General features: G+C 40.2%; 1 protein-coding gene across 1 annotated transcript in view; it reads left to right on the forward strand.

Moving 5' to 3' along the window:
- LOC124554991 (rho GTPase-activating protein 12-like) overlaps positions 1-19,713 on the forward strand; it is a 229,159-nt gene that overhangs the window by 203,808 nt on the left and 5,638 nt on the right. Inside the window, exons 12-13 of the mRNA XM_047128731.1 lie at positions 3,052-3,190; positions 16,249-16,354. Of these exons, the coding sequence (XP_046984687.1) occupies positions 3,052-3,190; positions 16,249-16,354 (245 nt within the window). The remainder of the gene's footprint in view (positions 1-3,051; positions 3,191-16,248; positions 16,355-19,713) is intronic.

The following is a 19,713-nucleotide window of genomic DNA, read 5'->3' on the forward strand; positions in this document are numbered from 1 at the left end:
CCTGCGTTAAATGACTTTCCTAACAATACAGACTGTTACAGGAAAGATCTCGCCTTCAACCACTTCTGTTGCAATTTTGTATTGGTCTGAAATGTCAGGAGCTGCTGCTTTTTTTTTTAGTGTTGCTGTTGTAACCAGTAATTTTTTTCAGAGATGTCCTTCTCCACCAACATTTCCAGGATTTTATCAAACTGCCAAACTACAGACTGTACTATTCTAAACAAGCTGTTCCACCTACTCTGTTTCTTGCTTCAAGCTTATCTGTACTGAATTTGTGTCACCAGTGTTCTTTCTGAAACAGTCTGTCTGTATCCTTAGCAGCATAAGTCATCTGATAAAGCACTGCAACTTCATTTTTCAAATAACCATAATTGAAAATATGTCTCAGGGCTGTGTTCAAAATGTGCAGTACGTGCATAATGCTGAAAGATTTGCAATGCCTTGCATATATTAGTGCCTCAGTATGTGACAAATGATATCTTCATAATATGCTGGGGATTTACTGTTAAGTTTAATTATGTGTCCTCAGTGTAGTTCTTAATAAATATCCACCAATTTTTTTCATATGAGTGAAGTACATTTCACTGATACCATATTTCCAACATGTTTTGTGATGTACACTCCTGGAAATGGAAAAAAGAACACATTGACACCGGTGTGTCAGACCCACCATACTTGCTCCGGACACTGCGAGAGAGCTGTACAAGCAATGATCACACGCACGGCACAGCGGACACACCAGGAACCGCGGTGTTGGCCGTCGAATGGCGCTAGCTGCGCAGCATTTGTGCACCGCCGCCGTCAGTGTCAGCCAGTTTGCCGTGGCATACAGAGCTCCATCGCAGTCTTTAACACTGGTAGCATGCCGCGACAGCGTGGACGTGAACCGTATGTGCAGTTGACGGACTCTGAGCGAGGGCGTATAGTGGGCATGCGGGAGGCCGGGTGGACGTACCGCCGAATTGCTCAACACGTGGGGCGTGAGGTCTCCACAGTACATCGATGTTGTCGCCAGTGGTCGGCGGAAGGTGCACGTGCCCATCGACCTGGGACCGGACCGCAGCGACGCACGGATGCACGCCAAGACCGTAGGATCCTACGCAGTGCCGTAGGGGACCGCACCGCTACTTCCCAGCAAATTAGGGACACTGTTGCTCCTGGGGTATCGGCGAGGACCATTCGCAACCGTCTCCATGAAGCTGGGCTACGGTCGCGCACACCGTTAGGCCGTCTTCCGCTCACGCCCCAACATCGTGCAGCCCGCCTCCAGTGGTGTCGCGACAGGCGTGAATGGAGGGTCGAATGGAGACGTGTCGTCTTCAGCGATGAGAGTCGCTTCTGCCTTGGTGCCAATGATGGTCGTATGCGTGTTTGGCGCCGTGCAGGTGAGCGCCACAATCAGGACTGCATACGACCGAGGCACACAGGGCCAACACCCGGCATCATGGTGTGGGGAGCGATCTCCTACACTGGCCGTACACCACTGGTGATCGTCGAGGGGACACTGAATAGTGCACGGTACATCCAAACCGTCATCGAACCCATCGTTCTACCATTCCTAGACCGGCAAGGGAACTTGCTGTTCCAACAGGACAATGCACGTCCGTATGTATCCCGTGCCACCCAACGTGCTCTAGAAGGTGTAAGTCAACTACCCTGGCCAGCAAGATCTTCGGATCTGTCCCCCATTGAGCATGTTTGGGACTGGATGAAGCGTCGTCTCGCGCGGTCTGCACGTCCAGCACGAACGCTGGTCCAACTGAGGCGCCAGGTGGAAATGGCATGGCAAGCCGTTCCACAGGACTACATCCAGCATCTCTACGATCGTCTCCATGGGAGAATAGCAGCCTGCATTGCTGCGAAAGGTGGATATACACTGTACTAGTGCCGACATTGTGCATGCTCTGTTGCCTGTGTCTATGTGCCTGTGGTTCTGTCAGTGTGATCATGTGATGTATCTGACCCCAGGAATGTGTCAATAAAGTTTCCCCTTCCTGGGACAATGAATTCACGGTGTTCTTATTTCAATTTCCAGGAGTGTATATCAATCCACATATCCACTGTACATGCCCTTACTGCTACGTGTATGGCCTGGCCAATGCTGGGCATCATACTTACCCATATTTCATTGGCTTGCCTTTCAGTGCTTCATGCTACTGTCAAAGGATGAAGCAAAATGTTGGAGATAGTTCACAAGTCCCAAATATGAACTGACATATACAAGTTCCTGACATAAAGCATAAAATACTTTATCTGATATTAATAAAATGGTGGAAGATCCATGGCACACATTTCTATTCTCTCTTTTAGATCCCATACCTTTCACTGAAACTGGCAATGCTTTAGAACTTACACTTCTTCTCGTTCTACAGACAAATGCCTTCAGATGTGTAGTGGTGGATCTTCACATCGGGAGGGCAGAGTTCCTGCCATAGAGATGTAGCTGGTGTGATTTCCATCCATGTTTCACTAGTGAGAATCTATCTCAAATGGGTACAAACACTGTCTTTCACACTCAGAGTATGTTCTTTTGAATAAAGATTCAATTTCACACTGTCATTTGGACCACATTCAATGTCATTATCCTCCAGGGCCAACTGAATGGCAGTCTAAAAAGATGGTCAGGCCATTCCAGCATGCAGTACTCAAATGAGTGCGAAGAAGCTAAGTGCAGTTACTCCCTTCATGCAAAGCAGCTGTATTGCTATCTGTTGGACTTTTGCAAAACTACATGGGCCGAGCAAAAATCAAGTGAGCGTAAATTCCAGATGCAGACCTCTAGTGACAGCTAACAAAGTTGACTCCTAACATAATGTTACACAGTAAATTTACTATAGTGACATAATTGCTTGCAGAATAGCATGAAGTTCATGTATTTTCCTCCCACCACTCCCCTCCAACTATGCCTTGTAATTTTCAACATGTCTTCAGTTTTGAGTTACGCAACTCTTTTCTCTGTATACTATATTATCATTTGGAGATTAAATCTGAAGGAGTGAATGTTTTCATACCTAATGATGTAATGTTTACATTATCTGTTCTACTTGACAGGTCAATCAAGATAACTACAAAGCTTTGGAGGAGGAGGAAGATGTGCATGTTCTCACAGGAGCACTGAAACTCTTTTTTCGAGAACTGAAGGAACCGCTTATACCTTGCAAAATGTTCAGCAAGGCACTAGATGCCAGTTGTAAGTTTGTACTTGCATCTATACGTCAGTGTAATATATAATCATAATATCTGGCAATAATAAGGAAATAAGAAACATAACTTTGCTCCAAGCAGTGTAAAATATGTTATGTTGGACATAAACTGCTTCCATTCATGACATTATTCCATTGGCCCCAAATGTCCATTATGTTGTTTCAGTATTATTATTGTAGATTCCATAGAAGGCACAATTTTTTTGGCTTCTGTTGATCTCTTTAGGATACAGCCTGAATGTTTACTTGTATATAGGGAGTAACATTTTATATTGGTTATTGGTTTTATGTCCTTATTTGTTGCTTTTAACATGAAATAAATAAATAATAGCATTCTAAACTGTGACTTGCACAATTATTTATCATTAAAATTAAAATTCAAACTCTTTAAAAGATAAATAGTACCTGATATTCGTGTTAGAGATGAAAATGGTAGCATACGTTTCTGACTTCATAATCATAAAACTTCTTGTTTATGTGAGATATTCTTAGCAGAAATCCTTCCTAAAATGATTTACTATCCAGTACTTCCCTTATATGTTATGGTGTTGTCTACCCTCATTATACTGAGCAGAGATTTATTGTTTGCAGTTTGGATAGAGAGAGAAGTAGAAATTAATTTTGAACTGTGAAATATTAAGAAATTTGAAACACTTACTGTGCAACCAGATGTTTCCACTCGGCACAGTAGTGTCATGTTATGGTCTGCTAGTTATTACTTTTTGACATTGTTTATTGTGTGAAATACTGCTTTCCAGAATAATGTGAATATGTAATTCTTGACATATGTCAGACTGATGGAAAACTTGATAAGCATTCATATGTTTACAGTGCTTCTGCTTTGTAGTTCATGATGGAGATATCAGTCACAGTGTAAGAGGTAATTACTGAAATGGGGTATGTGAAATACAGTAAATATAAAAAGAAATATCTGTGGCTATGGTTATTACAAATCACTGTGAAGCTTAGTTTTTGTGACTTGACAATAATACTGGGAAAATACTTGAATGCAAGTTAAGATTTACATTAACCGTTTTATTGTTATTTTACCCATTATATTAATGGCGGATGAAAGTGTGTGACAGAAAAATAATAGTTTCATGTTTTAACCAAAAAATACTTCCTAAAGGGATTACAATATTTGTTTACACAATTTTAGTGAAATTGAGGAATTATTTTAAATTTTCAAATGATTTCTTATTATGTCACATCTTAAACATGTTTGTTTTATGTGAGTTTTATTTTGCTTTATATTTAGATGTATCAGTAATGTGATTTCTGGTTCCTTAGGGATTATTAAATCATGGACGTTAATCTGCTAATTGTCACCAGCCACACAGTTTCCTTGCTGTTTATCTGTGTACAAAGAAAACAGTAAATTTGGAGCACTGATGTTCGGATTTGTCAGCTGTGTAACACCTCTCTCTCTCTCTCTCTCTCTCTCTCTCTCTCTCTCTCTCTCTCTCTCTCTCTCTCTCTCTCTCTCTCTCCCCACCCCCCACCCCCCACCCCCCCACCCCAGCGTGTTGTGTCCTTAGCTAAAAGACTAGTCCTGTGAACAGTATTTAGAATTAGGTAGAGTAAAGATGGAACTTTGGGTGTGCCACAAGAATCCACAAAGGCCACACTTGTTGGGCCACTGGAGCCAACTTGGGCAGCCAATCGTGAAAAAGTCATGTGCGTGGACCACAGGAGCCCAGTAGAGTAACTCAGGAGACCTATAGAGATAAGGGAGAGGTTACTTGACATAAATAATGAGGCAAAGACCTTAGACAGTTAAGATTAATTACTCACTCGCTCACCCCTCTGCTCTACAGCCCTTGAAGGTCCTTGGCCTGCATCACAATATCGTGCCATTCTATCCAGCCCATGGCTTTTTGCATCCATCCTCTGACACTTAGCTCTTTCATGTCTTCTTCAATTCTATCCACCCATCTCTTTCTGGGATGTCCCTTCCATCGTCTGCCTCCAGCCTTGCCATAAAAAATCCTCTTACATATTCTGTCTTCCTCCAGTCCAACCACTTGTCCTGCCCATTGCAGTCTCCTTATTTTAATGGTGGTGGCAATGTCAGGTTCTTCAAAAAGTTGTTCTAGTTCCGCATTCAGACAGGTGCGCCAACCTTTGTAATCGTATATTGGGCCATATAGCTTAAGCAGAACTTTCTTTCCCAAATGTTAAGGATCTTGTCCTCATTTGCAGTCATGATCCACACTTCAGTATTGTATTTATCAACTCATCTTATTGTACTGTAAATGAGAATTTTAGATTTTTGTGATAGAAGCGAGCTCATAAGCATGGGTAGTGCAGCAGAGTAGTGCCGGTTTGGTCCTACTATTTTAGCTTCCACATTGCTGCCAATGTCATTTCTCTTTGTGATAGTCAATCCAAGGTACTCGAAATCTCTCAACCTTTCATACTCCTTGTCGTCTATACTGAGATTTGTTAGGTTTCGGCCGAGCGGTTCTAGGCGCTACAGTCTGGAACTGAGCGACCGCTATGGTCGCCGGTTCGAATCCTGCCCCGGGCGTGGATGTGTGTGATGTCCTTAGGTTAGTTAGGTTTAAGTAGTTCTAAGTTCTAGGGGACTGATGACCTCAGAAGTTAAGTCCCACAGTGCTCACAGCCATTTGAACTATTTGTTAGATTTCATTGGTTGGTCATTGCCATATATTTGGTCTTTTCGACTTTCACTACCAGGCCAAGTTCCCTTGTACCTCTCTCCAGTTGTTGATAGGCATCGGCCAGCACAGTAATGTTTTGTGTGAGTAATGCCACATCGTCTGTGTATGCTAGCTACTGAAGTGAACAATTAAAAATGGTTCCTCCTCTGTTTAGCTCTATGTGACTTATGACTTTTTCTAGGCAGAGGTTGAATAGTTGTGAGGAGATATTGTTACCCCGTCTTAGCTCCTTCTTTGCTTCATTTCTCTGGAGATTTCACCTTGTATTTTTACTTTACAGTTGGTTTCACTTGGGGTCGTCACAGTAAGTTTAACAAACTTCTTAGCTATTCCAGCCTCTTCCATTACATTCCACAATGCCACTCTTGAGATGCTATCATAGGCTTGTTTAAAATACCTATTTCTTCTAAAGCCACTCTGATAGCCACAGGTTCCTTGATAGTTCTGGCAGTTTAATTTATCTCTTTTTTTATGTTTGGAGTACATTATAGCTGTTTCCCACGCCATTGGCATGCTCTCTTCCTGCCAGATGCTCAGTATTACTTCATGTATTGCTTTCGACATTGTTTCCCCACTATATTTGAGAAGTTCTGCCTGGATATGATCTCCAGGTGCCTTATTGTTTTTTAGGGTCTTAAAAGCTTGTATCACTTCCTCCAGTGTGGATTCTAGTTGTAAGACCTTTGATCCATAATAAGTTATTTCCACCAGTTCTTCTCATTATAATCGTTCTACTTCTTGGTTCAGCAACTCTTGGAAGTATTCTGCCCATGTGTCAAGTATTATATTACTCTTCCATATCAAATTCCCTTCTTTGTTCGTACACATCTTTGTTCTGGCTTGAAACTCAGCCTTTCCTTCTTTAATCTTTTGGTACATTTCACATATTAGCTTCTCTTCCCCTATCAGTTCAGTTTCTTCCAATTCGTTTCTTTTCTAGTGCTCTTTTCTTCTGTTGGCAAATCCTCTTAGCTATATGGTGCTTCTCATTATATTCATTCAGATTTGCTCTAGTTTTTCTCTGAAATAATTTCATTCGTGCTGTGTTATGCTCTTTAGTTCCTCTCATACATTCTTTATCAATTCAGTTCAATTTATTGCTCATAACACGTAATTTTACATGCATGTGCAGTTTCAACTAAGTATAATGTTTTTACAATTACATTTTTTTAAATTTACATTATTTCTTATTACATTACCGAGCGAGGTGGCGCAGTGGTTAGCACACTGGACTCGCATTCGGGAGGACGACGGTTCAATCCCGTCTCCAGCCATGCTGATTTAGGTTTTCCGTGATTTCCCTAAATCGTTTCAGGCAAATGCCGGGATGGTTCCTTTGAAAGGGCACGGCCGATTTCCTTCCCAATCTTTACCTAACCCGAGCTTGCGCTCCGTCTCTAATGACCTCGTTGTCGACGGGACGTTAAACACTAACCACCACCACCATCTTATTACATTGTAATTCATGATAAATTCAAGTTCTAAGGGCATTTTTGAATAAGTCACTGCTTGACTCACTTTTTAAAAGTGTCCCCTGTCAATATCTTAACTTCATTTGGTAACAAGTTGTTATAAATAGCTCCTTGGACATAGGGGCTCTTCCCTGTTAAAGTTAATCATCTGTTAACCGTATGAAAATCTTTTCTATGCCTTGTTTCATAGTTGTGAATTTACATGTTTCTTGTTGTGATCTTGGTGTCTTCTTTCACTAGCATTATAGTTTCTAGTATATTCATGGTATAAACTGTAAGAATATTGTGTCTAATGAATAGGAGTTTGCAAGAAGTTCGTGGTTTTACCATCAAACCAATCCACCATCCTTTGAGTCCGAACGTATCCCAGAACCTCTCCAGGTGCTTTGAGAGTTGCAGTCTTAAGTTTCCACATTATTTCTGTATATTATTTTGAAGTGTTGGTATTGTCCTTAGCCCCCTCTTGTACTTTCATCTGATATGCTCTCCGCATTCCTTCAAACTTCAATTTCTTAATGCCAAAACTTTTTTGTTTGTGGCCTTTTTGTTTACTCAATAGTGAGATCCTTTGCCAAGACTTCATTCTCACTAGATGATGATCTGAATTGCAGTCAGTGCCTTGTTGGCTCCTGACTTCCATTATGTTCGATTTGCATCTCCCAACAATCAGTATATGGTCTATCTGAATTCTAGTTTGTCCATCTGGCAACACCCATGTTCCTCTGTGTATCTTTTTGTGTGAGAAATGTACTGATGACAAGTATATTTTTCTTAAATTAAATTTCCCCTGAGAAATTTAAGTCTCTAATTTATCTATGATAACGTTGGAAGCTGAACAAGTGAATTAAAATTCGTGCTGCAGCCAGGACTCAAACCCGGGTCTTCTTGCTTACTAGGCAGACGTGCTGACCATTACACCACCACGGTATTATGGTCAACATAGCTGGTCAACATAGCTGCACAAACTACCCAAGTCAAATACCCTCCCCAACACAAACCACAATTCACATCTCCCCTTGTATTGTAACTATCACCAGGGCTCTCTGACATTGGAATAGCACCCCAGCATTGGCGTAATGGGGAAGTGCTGTTCCACAGCATTATGGTCAACATAGCTGCAATAGCTGCACGAATGTGTAATGGTCAGCATATCTGCCTAGTAAGCAAGAAGACCCGGGTTTGAGTCCCGGCCACAACACAAATTTTAATTCACTTCTTCAGCTTCCAACGTTATCGTAGATGAATTAGATTCTTAAATGTCTCGGAGAACATTTAATTTCAGATCTATTCAATCACATGTAGTACAGCACTTCCCCATTATGTCCAATGCTGGGGTGCTATTGTAATGTGAGAGAGCCCTGGTAACAGTGGCAATATAAGGGGAGATGTGAATTGGAGTTTGTGTTGGGGAGGGTATTTGACTTGGGTAGTTCGTACAGCTATGTTGACCATAATGCTGTGGTGGTGTAATGGTCAGCATATCTGGCTAGTAAGCAAGAATACCAATTCTTCAGCTTCAACGTTATCGTAAATTATGTTTTTGTTTACAGCAAAATCTACAACCGTAAGTCTGTCGTTATTTCATATTTCATGGAGGCAATGTCTTCCTATAATTGGCTGATAGGCCTCTTCTTTGCCTATTTTCACATTCAAGTCTACTATTATTATCTTAACACTATGTTTGGGAGCCTGATCATACAACTGCTGTATGTTGCTACAAAACTCATCCTTCTGTTGTTCATCTGCCTCCTCTGTGGATGCATGTACATTTATCATTGTTATGTTGAAAATTTTCCCGTTAATCTTAGCATGGACATCTGTTCATTGATTGGTTCAAAGTGCATCACCGCATGTTTCTGTTCTTAGTGACCATAAAACCTGTTTCAGGTCTGTGTTCTCTCGTCACCTAATCTGCCTTTCCGATATATGTTCCACAACTCGCTAAATATCTCGGAGCTTTCCACTTCGAGTTTCAACCAGCTCTCAGTCACAAGGATAATTTGAGTGTGAGAACTTTCCTGGAGGGCAGTAAATTCATGAACTTTATTATGAAAACTTTGACAGTTTACTGATGAAATTGTGACAGTCGAAGTGTCATATCATCGGAAGCTTCAAGCATAAATTTGTTTCAATAGCTTGGAAAATTTAGTTGATTTCTTGCATGGCCATGTATCATTGTGACAATCTGTACTACTATATGAGGACAAGTTATCATTTAATGTCATTAGCAAAAGATTCGAAAAGCTCTTGACCACTTAACTTCAGATTTTTATGCAATAACTCAATGTTCGGGCGGACATAGACTACCATACGACTACATAAAGGCAAGTCGCCGTTTAACATTGTAAACAAAAATCTTGAAAAGCTTGGCTGATTTACTTCAAATGTTTTCACGATATTCTAATAAATATTAGAACAGATATAGCCTATATGTTACTTTAATAAATATTCAGACAGATGTAGGCTAAATATTGTTGTAAACAACACTGTACAAGTTTTCTGTTAAAACTGAGTGCGAGAAAGAAAATGCTGTGCTGTGCTTTGCTGTGAAAATATGTGGTTCTGTTTTCTTTCTTTCAGTCAGTTATAACTGCAATAGCAGGGCATTAAACTTATTAGGCAAATTGTTTCTCTTATATATGTTCTTTCTCCTTATATATAATTTTAAACAAAAAATTATACACAAAGCTCTGTGCTATTTTGGTTTCTTCCTTGCAGTTGATTTAACAAAAAAACAGGAAAGTTGTACTTATAGCTTGTTGACTTGTGATTAGAATACTATTATGGAATATGAGTCATCTGAAACTTCGTGATCCTACTCGTTTGCTGAATGAAACTATGTGAAATACTTTCATTAAAGCTACTGTCCTCACAGATCCAACAGCAGGAGAGCTCTCTCATACCCCATATAACAATAATACCTACTGATTTACCCATTCACTTTAAACAACTTCAATTCACAATCAGAAGTTCGATGGCAAAAACAATAAACAAGGTTCCAGCTCAGAGAGGGGGTTAGAGAACATGGATATAGAGAGGGGGAGGAGGAAATTGACAGAGAGAGGCAGAGGAGGAGGAGGACAGAGTGAGGAGACAGACAGGGGGGGGAGGAGGAGGAGGAGGCGGCGGAGGTGGAGGAGGAAGAGGAGATGGACAGAGAGAAGAGGAAGAAGGAGATTAGGATATATATGAAATTTCCATACATATTGAGCAATAGTGAAGCGTTGCCAGGTTTGCTAGTTCGTGTATAATTCGGTCTGAACATACAAACATTGACCAATGAACAACTTCTTGAATAGATAATCCAGTATCATGAGCTAGTGCACCTGACATTGATTTATTTATGCTCCACTTCCCGATCGATCAATGTTAATGTCCACATCATTGCATTTTTTTAGTGTCCAAAGTAAAAGCATTGCCTATAATTGTAGTTTGTTCCATCGCTAAAAATTCATTCAGGATTTTAATGTGGTAAGATGATTTTGAAAATCATTTTTGGAGCCTGTAGATACTGTTGAGCAAAATCTATTTTCTTCAGTATCTTCTGCTGACAGTTGATGTCAGGCAGAAAGGTAAAATTGCATGTAGCTGGAAAGAGCAAGCTTGCTGCAGATCCAATGTCGAGGCTTGACATGGGTCATGCATATCTTCCAAAGTGCTCACAGTTGTTTTCAGATTTTCTTTTATGACTTTAACTAAATTGTAATGAGTGTTCCAGTGAGTATCAGATAATCATTTCAAACTTGTTATTATTTTTTCTACAAGTAATTCCCATCTGCATGTAGAAAATGAGAAGAATGAATGTAACTTCTCTACAGCTCCAAAGAGGTGGAGCTAGAGGGAATGCATGAGAATGCATGAACTCCCCAAACATTTGGGGGAGGGGGGGGGGGGGTAAAATTGAGAAGGGATCTCGAACTCCCACAATGTTACTTTCCATGTGGACATCTATAATTGTTGTGCTCATTTGATCTGTTCTACTGCTTTCATGTAGACTGCTGTCAAAAATTATTCTGTATTATATAGTCTTCTTTTATATCTCCAATAAATTTTTCCTTAACATATTAACCCAAATTAAAAATAAATTCTTTTGTATACCTTTTGAGGAATAAGAAGGTAATCTCTTTGTCCCACCAGCAGACTCCTCAAGTTTTAAACAATGCATTTTCAATACTAGATCATCTTTTGCCATCACAGGCACCAGTTCTAAGAAATTTTCTCTATTTTCCAATGAAATATCTTCATAACTGCAGAACGCAAGGTATTTCTGGTCTTAAAAATACTGTAATATGTAAAAGGCAATATAAAATACTTCTCCATTTCTTGGTCTCGTCAATAACTCATGCACATATTTTTAAGCTGTACTTATAGTACACTTGTGTACATCAATATCAAAAAACATTTCATGTAGAATAATTGCATCCAGCAGACAACTGGTTATCATTACAGTTTTTAAGTTCTGTGCAGTGTTTTATCAAGATTATAAAAATTTTGTACACCTCCAGTAACAATTGCCACAGTGTGATCATAGGTAAGTAGGTACCTATTTTTCTATTCTGTGCGTATATATATTACTGAACAGATTTTGGCCTCGTTTGGGATTTGACTAAAAATTGTCTAGTGCTGGGGGGGCCTCGAGATTTGGAGGCCCCCTAGGGTTAGAGGCCTGGGGCACATCCCCCCCACCCTCTCTCCTCCTCCCATTAGTCTGCCACTGTTACGAAGTCTTTTCTGAAGGTATGTCTTTAGAGTGTAGCCTTGTACAGAAGTGAAACTTGGAGAATGGGTAGTTCAGAAGAGAGAGAAGAGAAGAGAATAGAGGCTTTTGAAATGTGATGCATCGAAGAATGCTGAAAATTAGATGGGTAGATTGAATAACTAATAAGGTATTGAATTGAATTGGGGAGAAAAGAAATGTATTGCACAACTTGACTAAAAGAATGGTTCAGTTGCTAGGACACTTCCTGAGGCATTGTCAGTTTGGTAAAGGAGAGACGTTTGGGAGGGGGGAGTGATAATTGTAGAGGGACACAAAGGTCAGACTGCAGTAAGCAGGTTGAAATAGATGTAGGTTGCAGCAGTTACACAGAGATGCAGAGGCATGCATAGGGTAGAATCATGCGGAGAGCTGCATTAAACGAGTTTTCATGTTAACAACCACAACAACAATGTGCTTTTTTGAAGATATGTTTTCTCATCCAAATGAGATGATTTGCTCATTCTGGCACATTTTAAAATCAAATCCCTTAGGTAGAACAGTTTTTCTCAAGTTTCTGTGCTAGCCTGGAAGCCCAGTTAAGCTGTAAATTTTTTGCCAAGATGGTGTTTCCATGTAATGTTCGTAATTTCACAGAAATTTCCGTATCAAACACATTTACCTCTGACATCAATGAAATATTTGCTGTGTGCATTTTACTTTGTTTTTGGGCATTTACTTGACTCCTGCTCCACTTGGCATTGTGTCCTTGCTCCCGTAATTGGCATGCCATTATCTTTTAACTTCTGCTTGTCAGTGTTTGCTTGCGTCTCCCGTCGACTTCTCTATCGGAGTTATAACACCTTCCTTGTTCTTATTGCCACTAAATTTAATGGCATTAATGCAAATTCTTGTGGCTTCCCACAAAAATATTTTCTGTGATTACTCTTAGTGATCAGTTTTTGTGGTCACACTGCAAGGGAACAATGTGCACTATTTAGAATCGGGTCATGACTGTCATGTGACAAGTTAGATCCTAGTACAGCTGTAGAACTAGAGTGCCTTGCTAATTAACAACTTACACCTGGCTACTTATTTACGTACTTCTTTTAATTTTCTTTCGGTAGAATACTGACAAGACATCTGAGTAAATCTGTGATTCATTATTTTGCCTTTGATGGACTACCGTACTTTGCAACAATATGCCTAGGTATTTAATCAATGTGACCATGTCGAGCAGCTCAACACTACTACTGTATTTGAACATTACAGAGTTCCTATTCCTGCTCATCTGAATTAACTTATGTTTCTACTCATCTGCATTAACTCTCATATTCTTGAGGGGAAAAAACCTTGTTTCACAAAGTGCCTAGCATCCAGCACACGTTGGTCCATCAATTATTCATATGATTTTGAGACACATCCCTGCTGATTTTTTTTAACACATTCCAAGTTGATTTCTGAATGAAGCATAAGTTGAGTTTTGAATGCATGCATAGTGTATGTGATGTCTCTACCAGAGGAATCTCGATTGCATCTAAAAATAAACTTTCCTGCATACAAAAGGGAACGGAGCTATACGAACTGAGCGAAATAAAGCCAAATGGATGAATGCCAATCACTGTTTGTTATGTGGTCGACTGAGTTTTTGAATGATTTGCTTCATTATAATTACTAGTGAAATCCAAAGATTCGGAGTACCAGAGTGCAAATAAATGACAAACTGGAATAAGAGTTAAGAAAAATTACATATTATCTTCTTGGTGTACCCAAGAAAATGAAATTTTGACTGAAAAGTTTTGGCCAGATTGCAACACTTACTAGTGTACAGCCCCCGGCTAGCAGCCTCTTAAGTTCGATTCTGGGAGTACTGCGGAAAATGCGTTATATAGACATGTAATAACACCTAACCGGAGAATAAATCTGGGATAACTAAACTGGTGATTGTGGCAGTATTAGTGAAGCTAACCAGAGAATGAGTCTTAACACTGGCAGGAATAGTTACAAAATTAGTGGTGACAAGATTGTTTGTTGAAACGACAAAGGAGAACAAATGGGGACATCACACAAATTATGGAAGAATATGACGATTCCAAATTTACACAAAAATTTCATACTACTACTTTTTGATCTCATCCTTGAGAAGCTGGAGTGTATGAAGAAATTTTTGCTGTTAGTAGGCCTAGTAGGCATCTGATATTGGTATTTCATGAATTACATTATGTCGTGCTATAAAAATGACCATTTGTGCCAAAACATTCTCGTTTATTTGGTGTGTGTTACAATTGCTGCAATATTAGACAGGCCTATTTCATTTCATCTAGCAGACAGTGACAAAATAGACATAATCAGATCAATAAATCACACCAGTCTTGGGTACTATTTGTTCTTTTTTATTTTTATTTATTTATTTAGGCCGGCCTGAGTGGCTGTGCGGTTCTAGGCGCTACAGTCCATGGTATCATGATCTAGTGAAAGGACCAACCAATGTCCAGTGTTTGTGTACAGATCTCAGTGGTCTAAATTTTAACTAATTATGTTATTAAGGTTGGTGGCTCATCCCAATTTTTATATCATTTAATCAGTCAGTCAGTCAAATTTTTCTGGGTTTGAATTTTTACATCTACTCAGTTGATTAATATGTCTTATAACATGAGAGTTCACAGTAAAACGAAAGTTTACAATTTTACATTCTGCGTGTTATAAGTGTTGCTATAGTTGAATTCTTTTATCGTGGCGGGTCGCGCGTGCCCGCCCAGACGCGGGAGATTGGTGCGTTGCCAGTTGCAAATGACGCATGCGCCAAAAGAAGCAGCGCCACAGTATAGTATAGTTCGCAAACTTATGTTTTGGGGGGAGTGCGCAGTTTATGAAGTAAAGCCACAACGGCTGCATTAACCCTTTCGCTGCCACAGAGACGTGCTCCCCGCATTCCGCGCTGTGTGCGATTTTGTCATCACTGCACTATTCGCCTGTGCTGACACATGGTGTTCCGACTGCTTTGACACACTTATCATTCGATTTCACAAAAACTATTTGGCCCAAAAATTTGATTTTTACACATCTTCTTGACTGATATCTTCCCTCCATAAATGACTTAATTTTGTTTCGATGTTCAACGCAGTTATTGTACAGCATTAAATGTAGTAAACCATTGCACAAAATTTTGAAGAGTTTGCAGAGGTAAAAGTCCATAGCGTATACTTTCCGTATGGTCGATTTTAGTTGCCACAATGTTGAGAATGAAATGTAGACAAGATACCTAAATTTCATATAAAATGTACTGTATAACAATATCTCATTTAATTTAAGTACCAGATAGGTGTCGTATGTAATATTGAGAAATATTCCGTCTTTTGCGACTGTAATAAAAGTTTTATTTATACCAAAGTCACTTCGCTTTTTTCCAAAAAGTTCTGATTAAAACAAAATTGGCGAAGTACACAAAACTGAATTGTGGACGTAATAAAACATAGAAAGTAAAATATATTGTCAGTGAGGCGCAGTGCGCAAACAATTTGTGTTTGTCACAACGGACAGCAAATACTTGCCAAAACATAGATCAGTTGACGAAAACATTGAATATGATGATATTGCAAAGCAGCAAAGCAAAGAATTACTTCAGACAATCAAGTGGCTCGGCAACGTACAAGCCGAAATTCTGGTCTAAATAATACTTTTATTACTGTCGCAAAGAATTTGTCTCAATATGAATAGTAAAACAGCGACAGCAGAAGAGAAGATATACAAACATAACAGATAACATGAATATTGTATGTGTGCCTTTTCATTGTTTTTAATTGCTGTGAAAAGAAATATTGGAGGACAAAATTAGAAAAACCGGCAACTTATTATGATTATAATGAAGAGACAAAGCACTAGAAATTTCAAAAAATTACATTCAAACAAATAAAATTCATATGTGCTCTGCACTGCAGTCGGCTCTGGCAACGTCGTTCTCTGTTCATTGGCTGACTGTGTTTTGTGACGTCAGATGCGAGAACGAACCTAAACTCAGCCGCCGTCGTAAATGACGCGCACTATGGTGACTAGTGTATTGGGTAAAATCCCTCTCCTTTCCTCCCTCCCCCCTCTCTCTAATAAGTAAAGTGATTGTTTCTGTTATGTGGTGTTGTTAAGATAGTGAATTTGTTTCCAGCATTATAATTAATAGTAGTTATTTTCTGTTACAGCGAAGTCTCAGGAAGAGGAAAAACTCAGAGACTTTCAAGAGATAGTGAAATCTCTTCCAAAACCTAATAGATGTACTTTGAAATTTCTCCTGCAACATCTACTGAGGTAAGTGTAGCAAATCAACCTTCTTTTATATTGTACTAGCTGACAAACCTGGCATTGCATGGGTATTCATTTTGACAATTTTCTTTTAGAAACAAAACCTTATATGTGCTCCTGCAGTAGACTCAATGTGAGATGATCCCAGACAGTTTCTGTACCCTGGGTGCACCTGCTTCCCCCGTCTACAATGCAATTTTGTAAACGACTCTCTGGCAACACCTCTTTATAGCTCTATAGATAGCCATTGTTTTCACCTACAGTTGAAAGCTGTCAAAACTGCTGCCAGGTGTTAGGAACTTCCTCAAAATGACTTGATTGTAGGAACTTCATAGTAGTAAAGAATAAGAGTTGATTAAAAATTCATGTGTGATGGGGCATTTTTTCACCCTCTCATTGTTTATGATGCCATATCTCTTATCTCTGCGTCATACAATTATATAATTTTGTAGCTACATTCAGTGACATATGTGGGTACTGTATGCAAAGTATTTCACATATAGAGTCAGTAGCAAAGAGTTAATAAATTGAAACATCATGCAAAATGAGGCAATTTTTCACACATCTCGTTGTTTATGACATATCTCCTGACTGTGTGTAGTGCCATGATTTAATGTTGTAGATGCATTTTGTGGCATATGTGGATACTGTCTGTGAAATTTATTGCAAATAGAGTTAGTAGCACAGAAGTAATAAATTTAAACATCATGCATGATGCAGCAGTTTTTCACGCATCTCATTGTGTATGATGTCATATCTAGTGAACTACGATCACTATGTGATCAAAAGTATCTGGACACCTGGCTGAAAATGACTTAAAAGTTTGTGGCGCCCTCCATCGGTAAAACTGGAATTCAATATGGTGTTGGCCCACCTAAGCCTTGATGACAGCTTCCACTCTCAGGCATATGCTCATTCAGGTGCTGGAAGGTTTCTTGGGGAATGGCAGCCCACTCTTCACGGAGTGCTGCACTGAGGAGAGGTATCAACGTCAGTCTGTAAGGCCTGCCACGAAGTCAGTGTTCCAAAACATCCCAAAGGTGTTCTGTAAGATTCAGGTCAGGACTCCGTGCAGGCCAGTCCATTACAGCGATGTTATTGTCGTGTAACCACTCTGCCACAGGCTGTGCATTATGAACAGGTGCTCGATCATGTTGAAAGATGCAGTCGCCATCCTTGAATTGCTCTTCAACAGTGGGAAGCAAGAAGGTGCTTAAAACATCAATGAAGGCCTGTGCTGCCATAGCGTCATGCAAAACAACAGGGGGTGCCAGCCCCCTCCACGAAAAACACGACCACGCTATAACACCACCGCCTCCGAATTTTACTGCTGGCACTACACAAGCTGGCGGATGACTTTCACTGGGCATTCGCCATACCTACACCCTGCCGTTGGATCACCACATCGTGTAGCATGATTCTTCATTCCACACGATGTTTTGCCACTGTTCAATCGTCCATTGTTTATGCTCTTCTCACCAAGCGAGGTGTCTTCTGACATTTACTGGCGTGATGTATGGCTTATGAGCAGATGCTCGACCATGAAATCCAAGTTTTCTCACCTCCCGCCTAACTGTCATAGTATTGCAGTGGATCGTGTTGTAGTTTGGATTTCCAGTGTGATGGTCTGGATAGACATCTGCCTATTAGACATTACGACCCTCTTCAACTGTCAGCGGTCTCCGTCAGTCAATATACGAGGTTGATCTGTACGCTTTTGTGCTGTGCATGTCTCTTCACGTTTCCATTTCACTGTCACATTGGAAACAGTTGATCTAGGGATGTTTAAGAATGTGGAAATCTCGCGTACAGACGTATGGCGCAAGTGACATCCAATCACCTGACCGTGTTCCAAGTCCGTGAGTTCCATGGAGTGCCCCGTTCTATTCTCTCACAATGTCTAATGACTACTGAGGTTTCTGACATGGGGTGCCTGGCAGTAGATGGCAGCACAATGCACCTAAAATAAAAAAGTATGTTTTTGGAGTGTCCAGATACTTTTGATCACATAGTGTACTTGGGAAGAGAGAACAATTTATATATCAAATATATGAGTAATTATGCAAATTGGCAAGTTATCAAATTTGACTCACTGGAAGTGGCATGCCAAGGAGTTTAACTGCAAGTGCAGTATGAAGGCACTGGTGATAGACAAAGACAGCTACATAGCAGAATGGCCTTAAAGAGCAAGGGGAGAATGAAAGTAAAACTGTGAAAGTTACAGAATTTTGCCATTTAATAATGGGTGTTGTGGGGGTACAATACAGTTATTATATGCTGAAAAAGTACTTTTGAAAGAGAATGAAACCTAAAAAGCTGTACTCTGCTGATGTATAAATTAATTTTATAATTTTGAAATGAGAAAATTGCAGGTAAGCCTTACAAAAAGAACTTGAGCTCATCCCGATGGCTTTGTCTTCTCCGTCACTGGCTAACTGCTGCTGAGACTAAGCCCGAGTCATTCATCTTAGATGCAGAGGTTTCCGGAGGAATTGTTGTCTTCCATTTGAGCTGTTGTAGTGCCGTATTTTTTCAAGGTCTAGTGCTAAACTTCGCACAATGTGGGTGCAAAATCACCAGTTCTAGTCCAGTCCTTTTTTTTTAAACTACATTTTATCTTACTGCTAAAAGTATTAGTCTGATGGAACCTCAAAGATAGTTTGTTTCACTTTCTGCTGTAAACCTGTATGCAGCACCGGGATACGCACCGTGGCTCCTGGCCTCTGGCATGCTACACTTCAAATAGTCTGCAAATGCATGGGCTGGCCATCAAAGGCTTCCTGTAGTGGGTCACTAGACTAGTGTGCACAATACGTCTGCTATCCCGCCTACCAGAGACTACCTCTGTATAAACACAGTGTAGCCGGTGCTTCTTCACGTTGTGTGTTCTACTGCTTATTGTACTGTTTCTGTGTTTGTTGTTCACTTGAGTGTGGGTAAATCAACTTCTATTCTTAATGGCCCCACTACTGGTAGTGTCCAGCATTATGACACTTTCTAACACACCAGTAATAGCAAAACCATTCTGCGAAAGAGTTTGTGGCTGCATCAGGATCAGAACTGTTTATGCCCTAGGGCAGGGCTTCACAACATACGTGCTCGCGGGGCAAGCTGTGAGCAGCAAGGCGCGAGCACGGAGCAGCGCGAGCACACTACCCCCACTACCGGACCAGAGCGGAGAATGGGGAGAGTCACGTGGGGTACACAACAGTTGCTGCCGGTCGATGTAAATCTGCAGTCACCTGCAGGGATATCACTCACGAATTATTACTGCGACAAATGAAACAAATAAAGGAGAATGTACACATGCCACATAATTTTATTCGCTTAGTGTATGCCTCTACCATCTGTAGACACTGAAAGTA

Source organism: Schistocerca americana, chromosome X (genome assembly GCF_021461395.2).
Source record: "Schistocerca americana isolate TAMUIC-IGC-003095 chromosome X, iqSchAmer2.1, whole genome shotgun sequence".
NCBI lineage: Eukaryota > Metazoa > Arthropoda > Insecta > Orthoptera > Acrididae > Schistocerca > Schistocerca americana.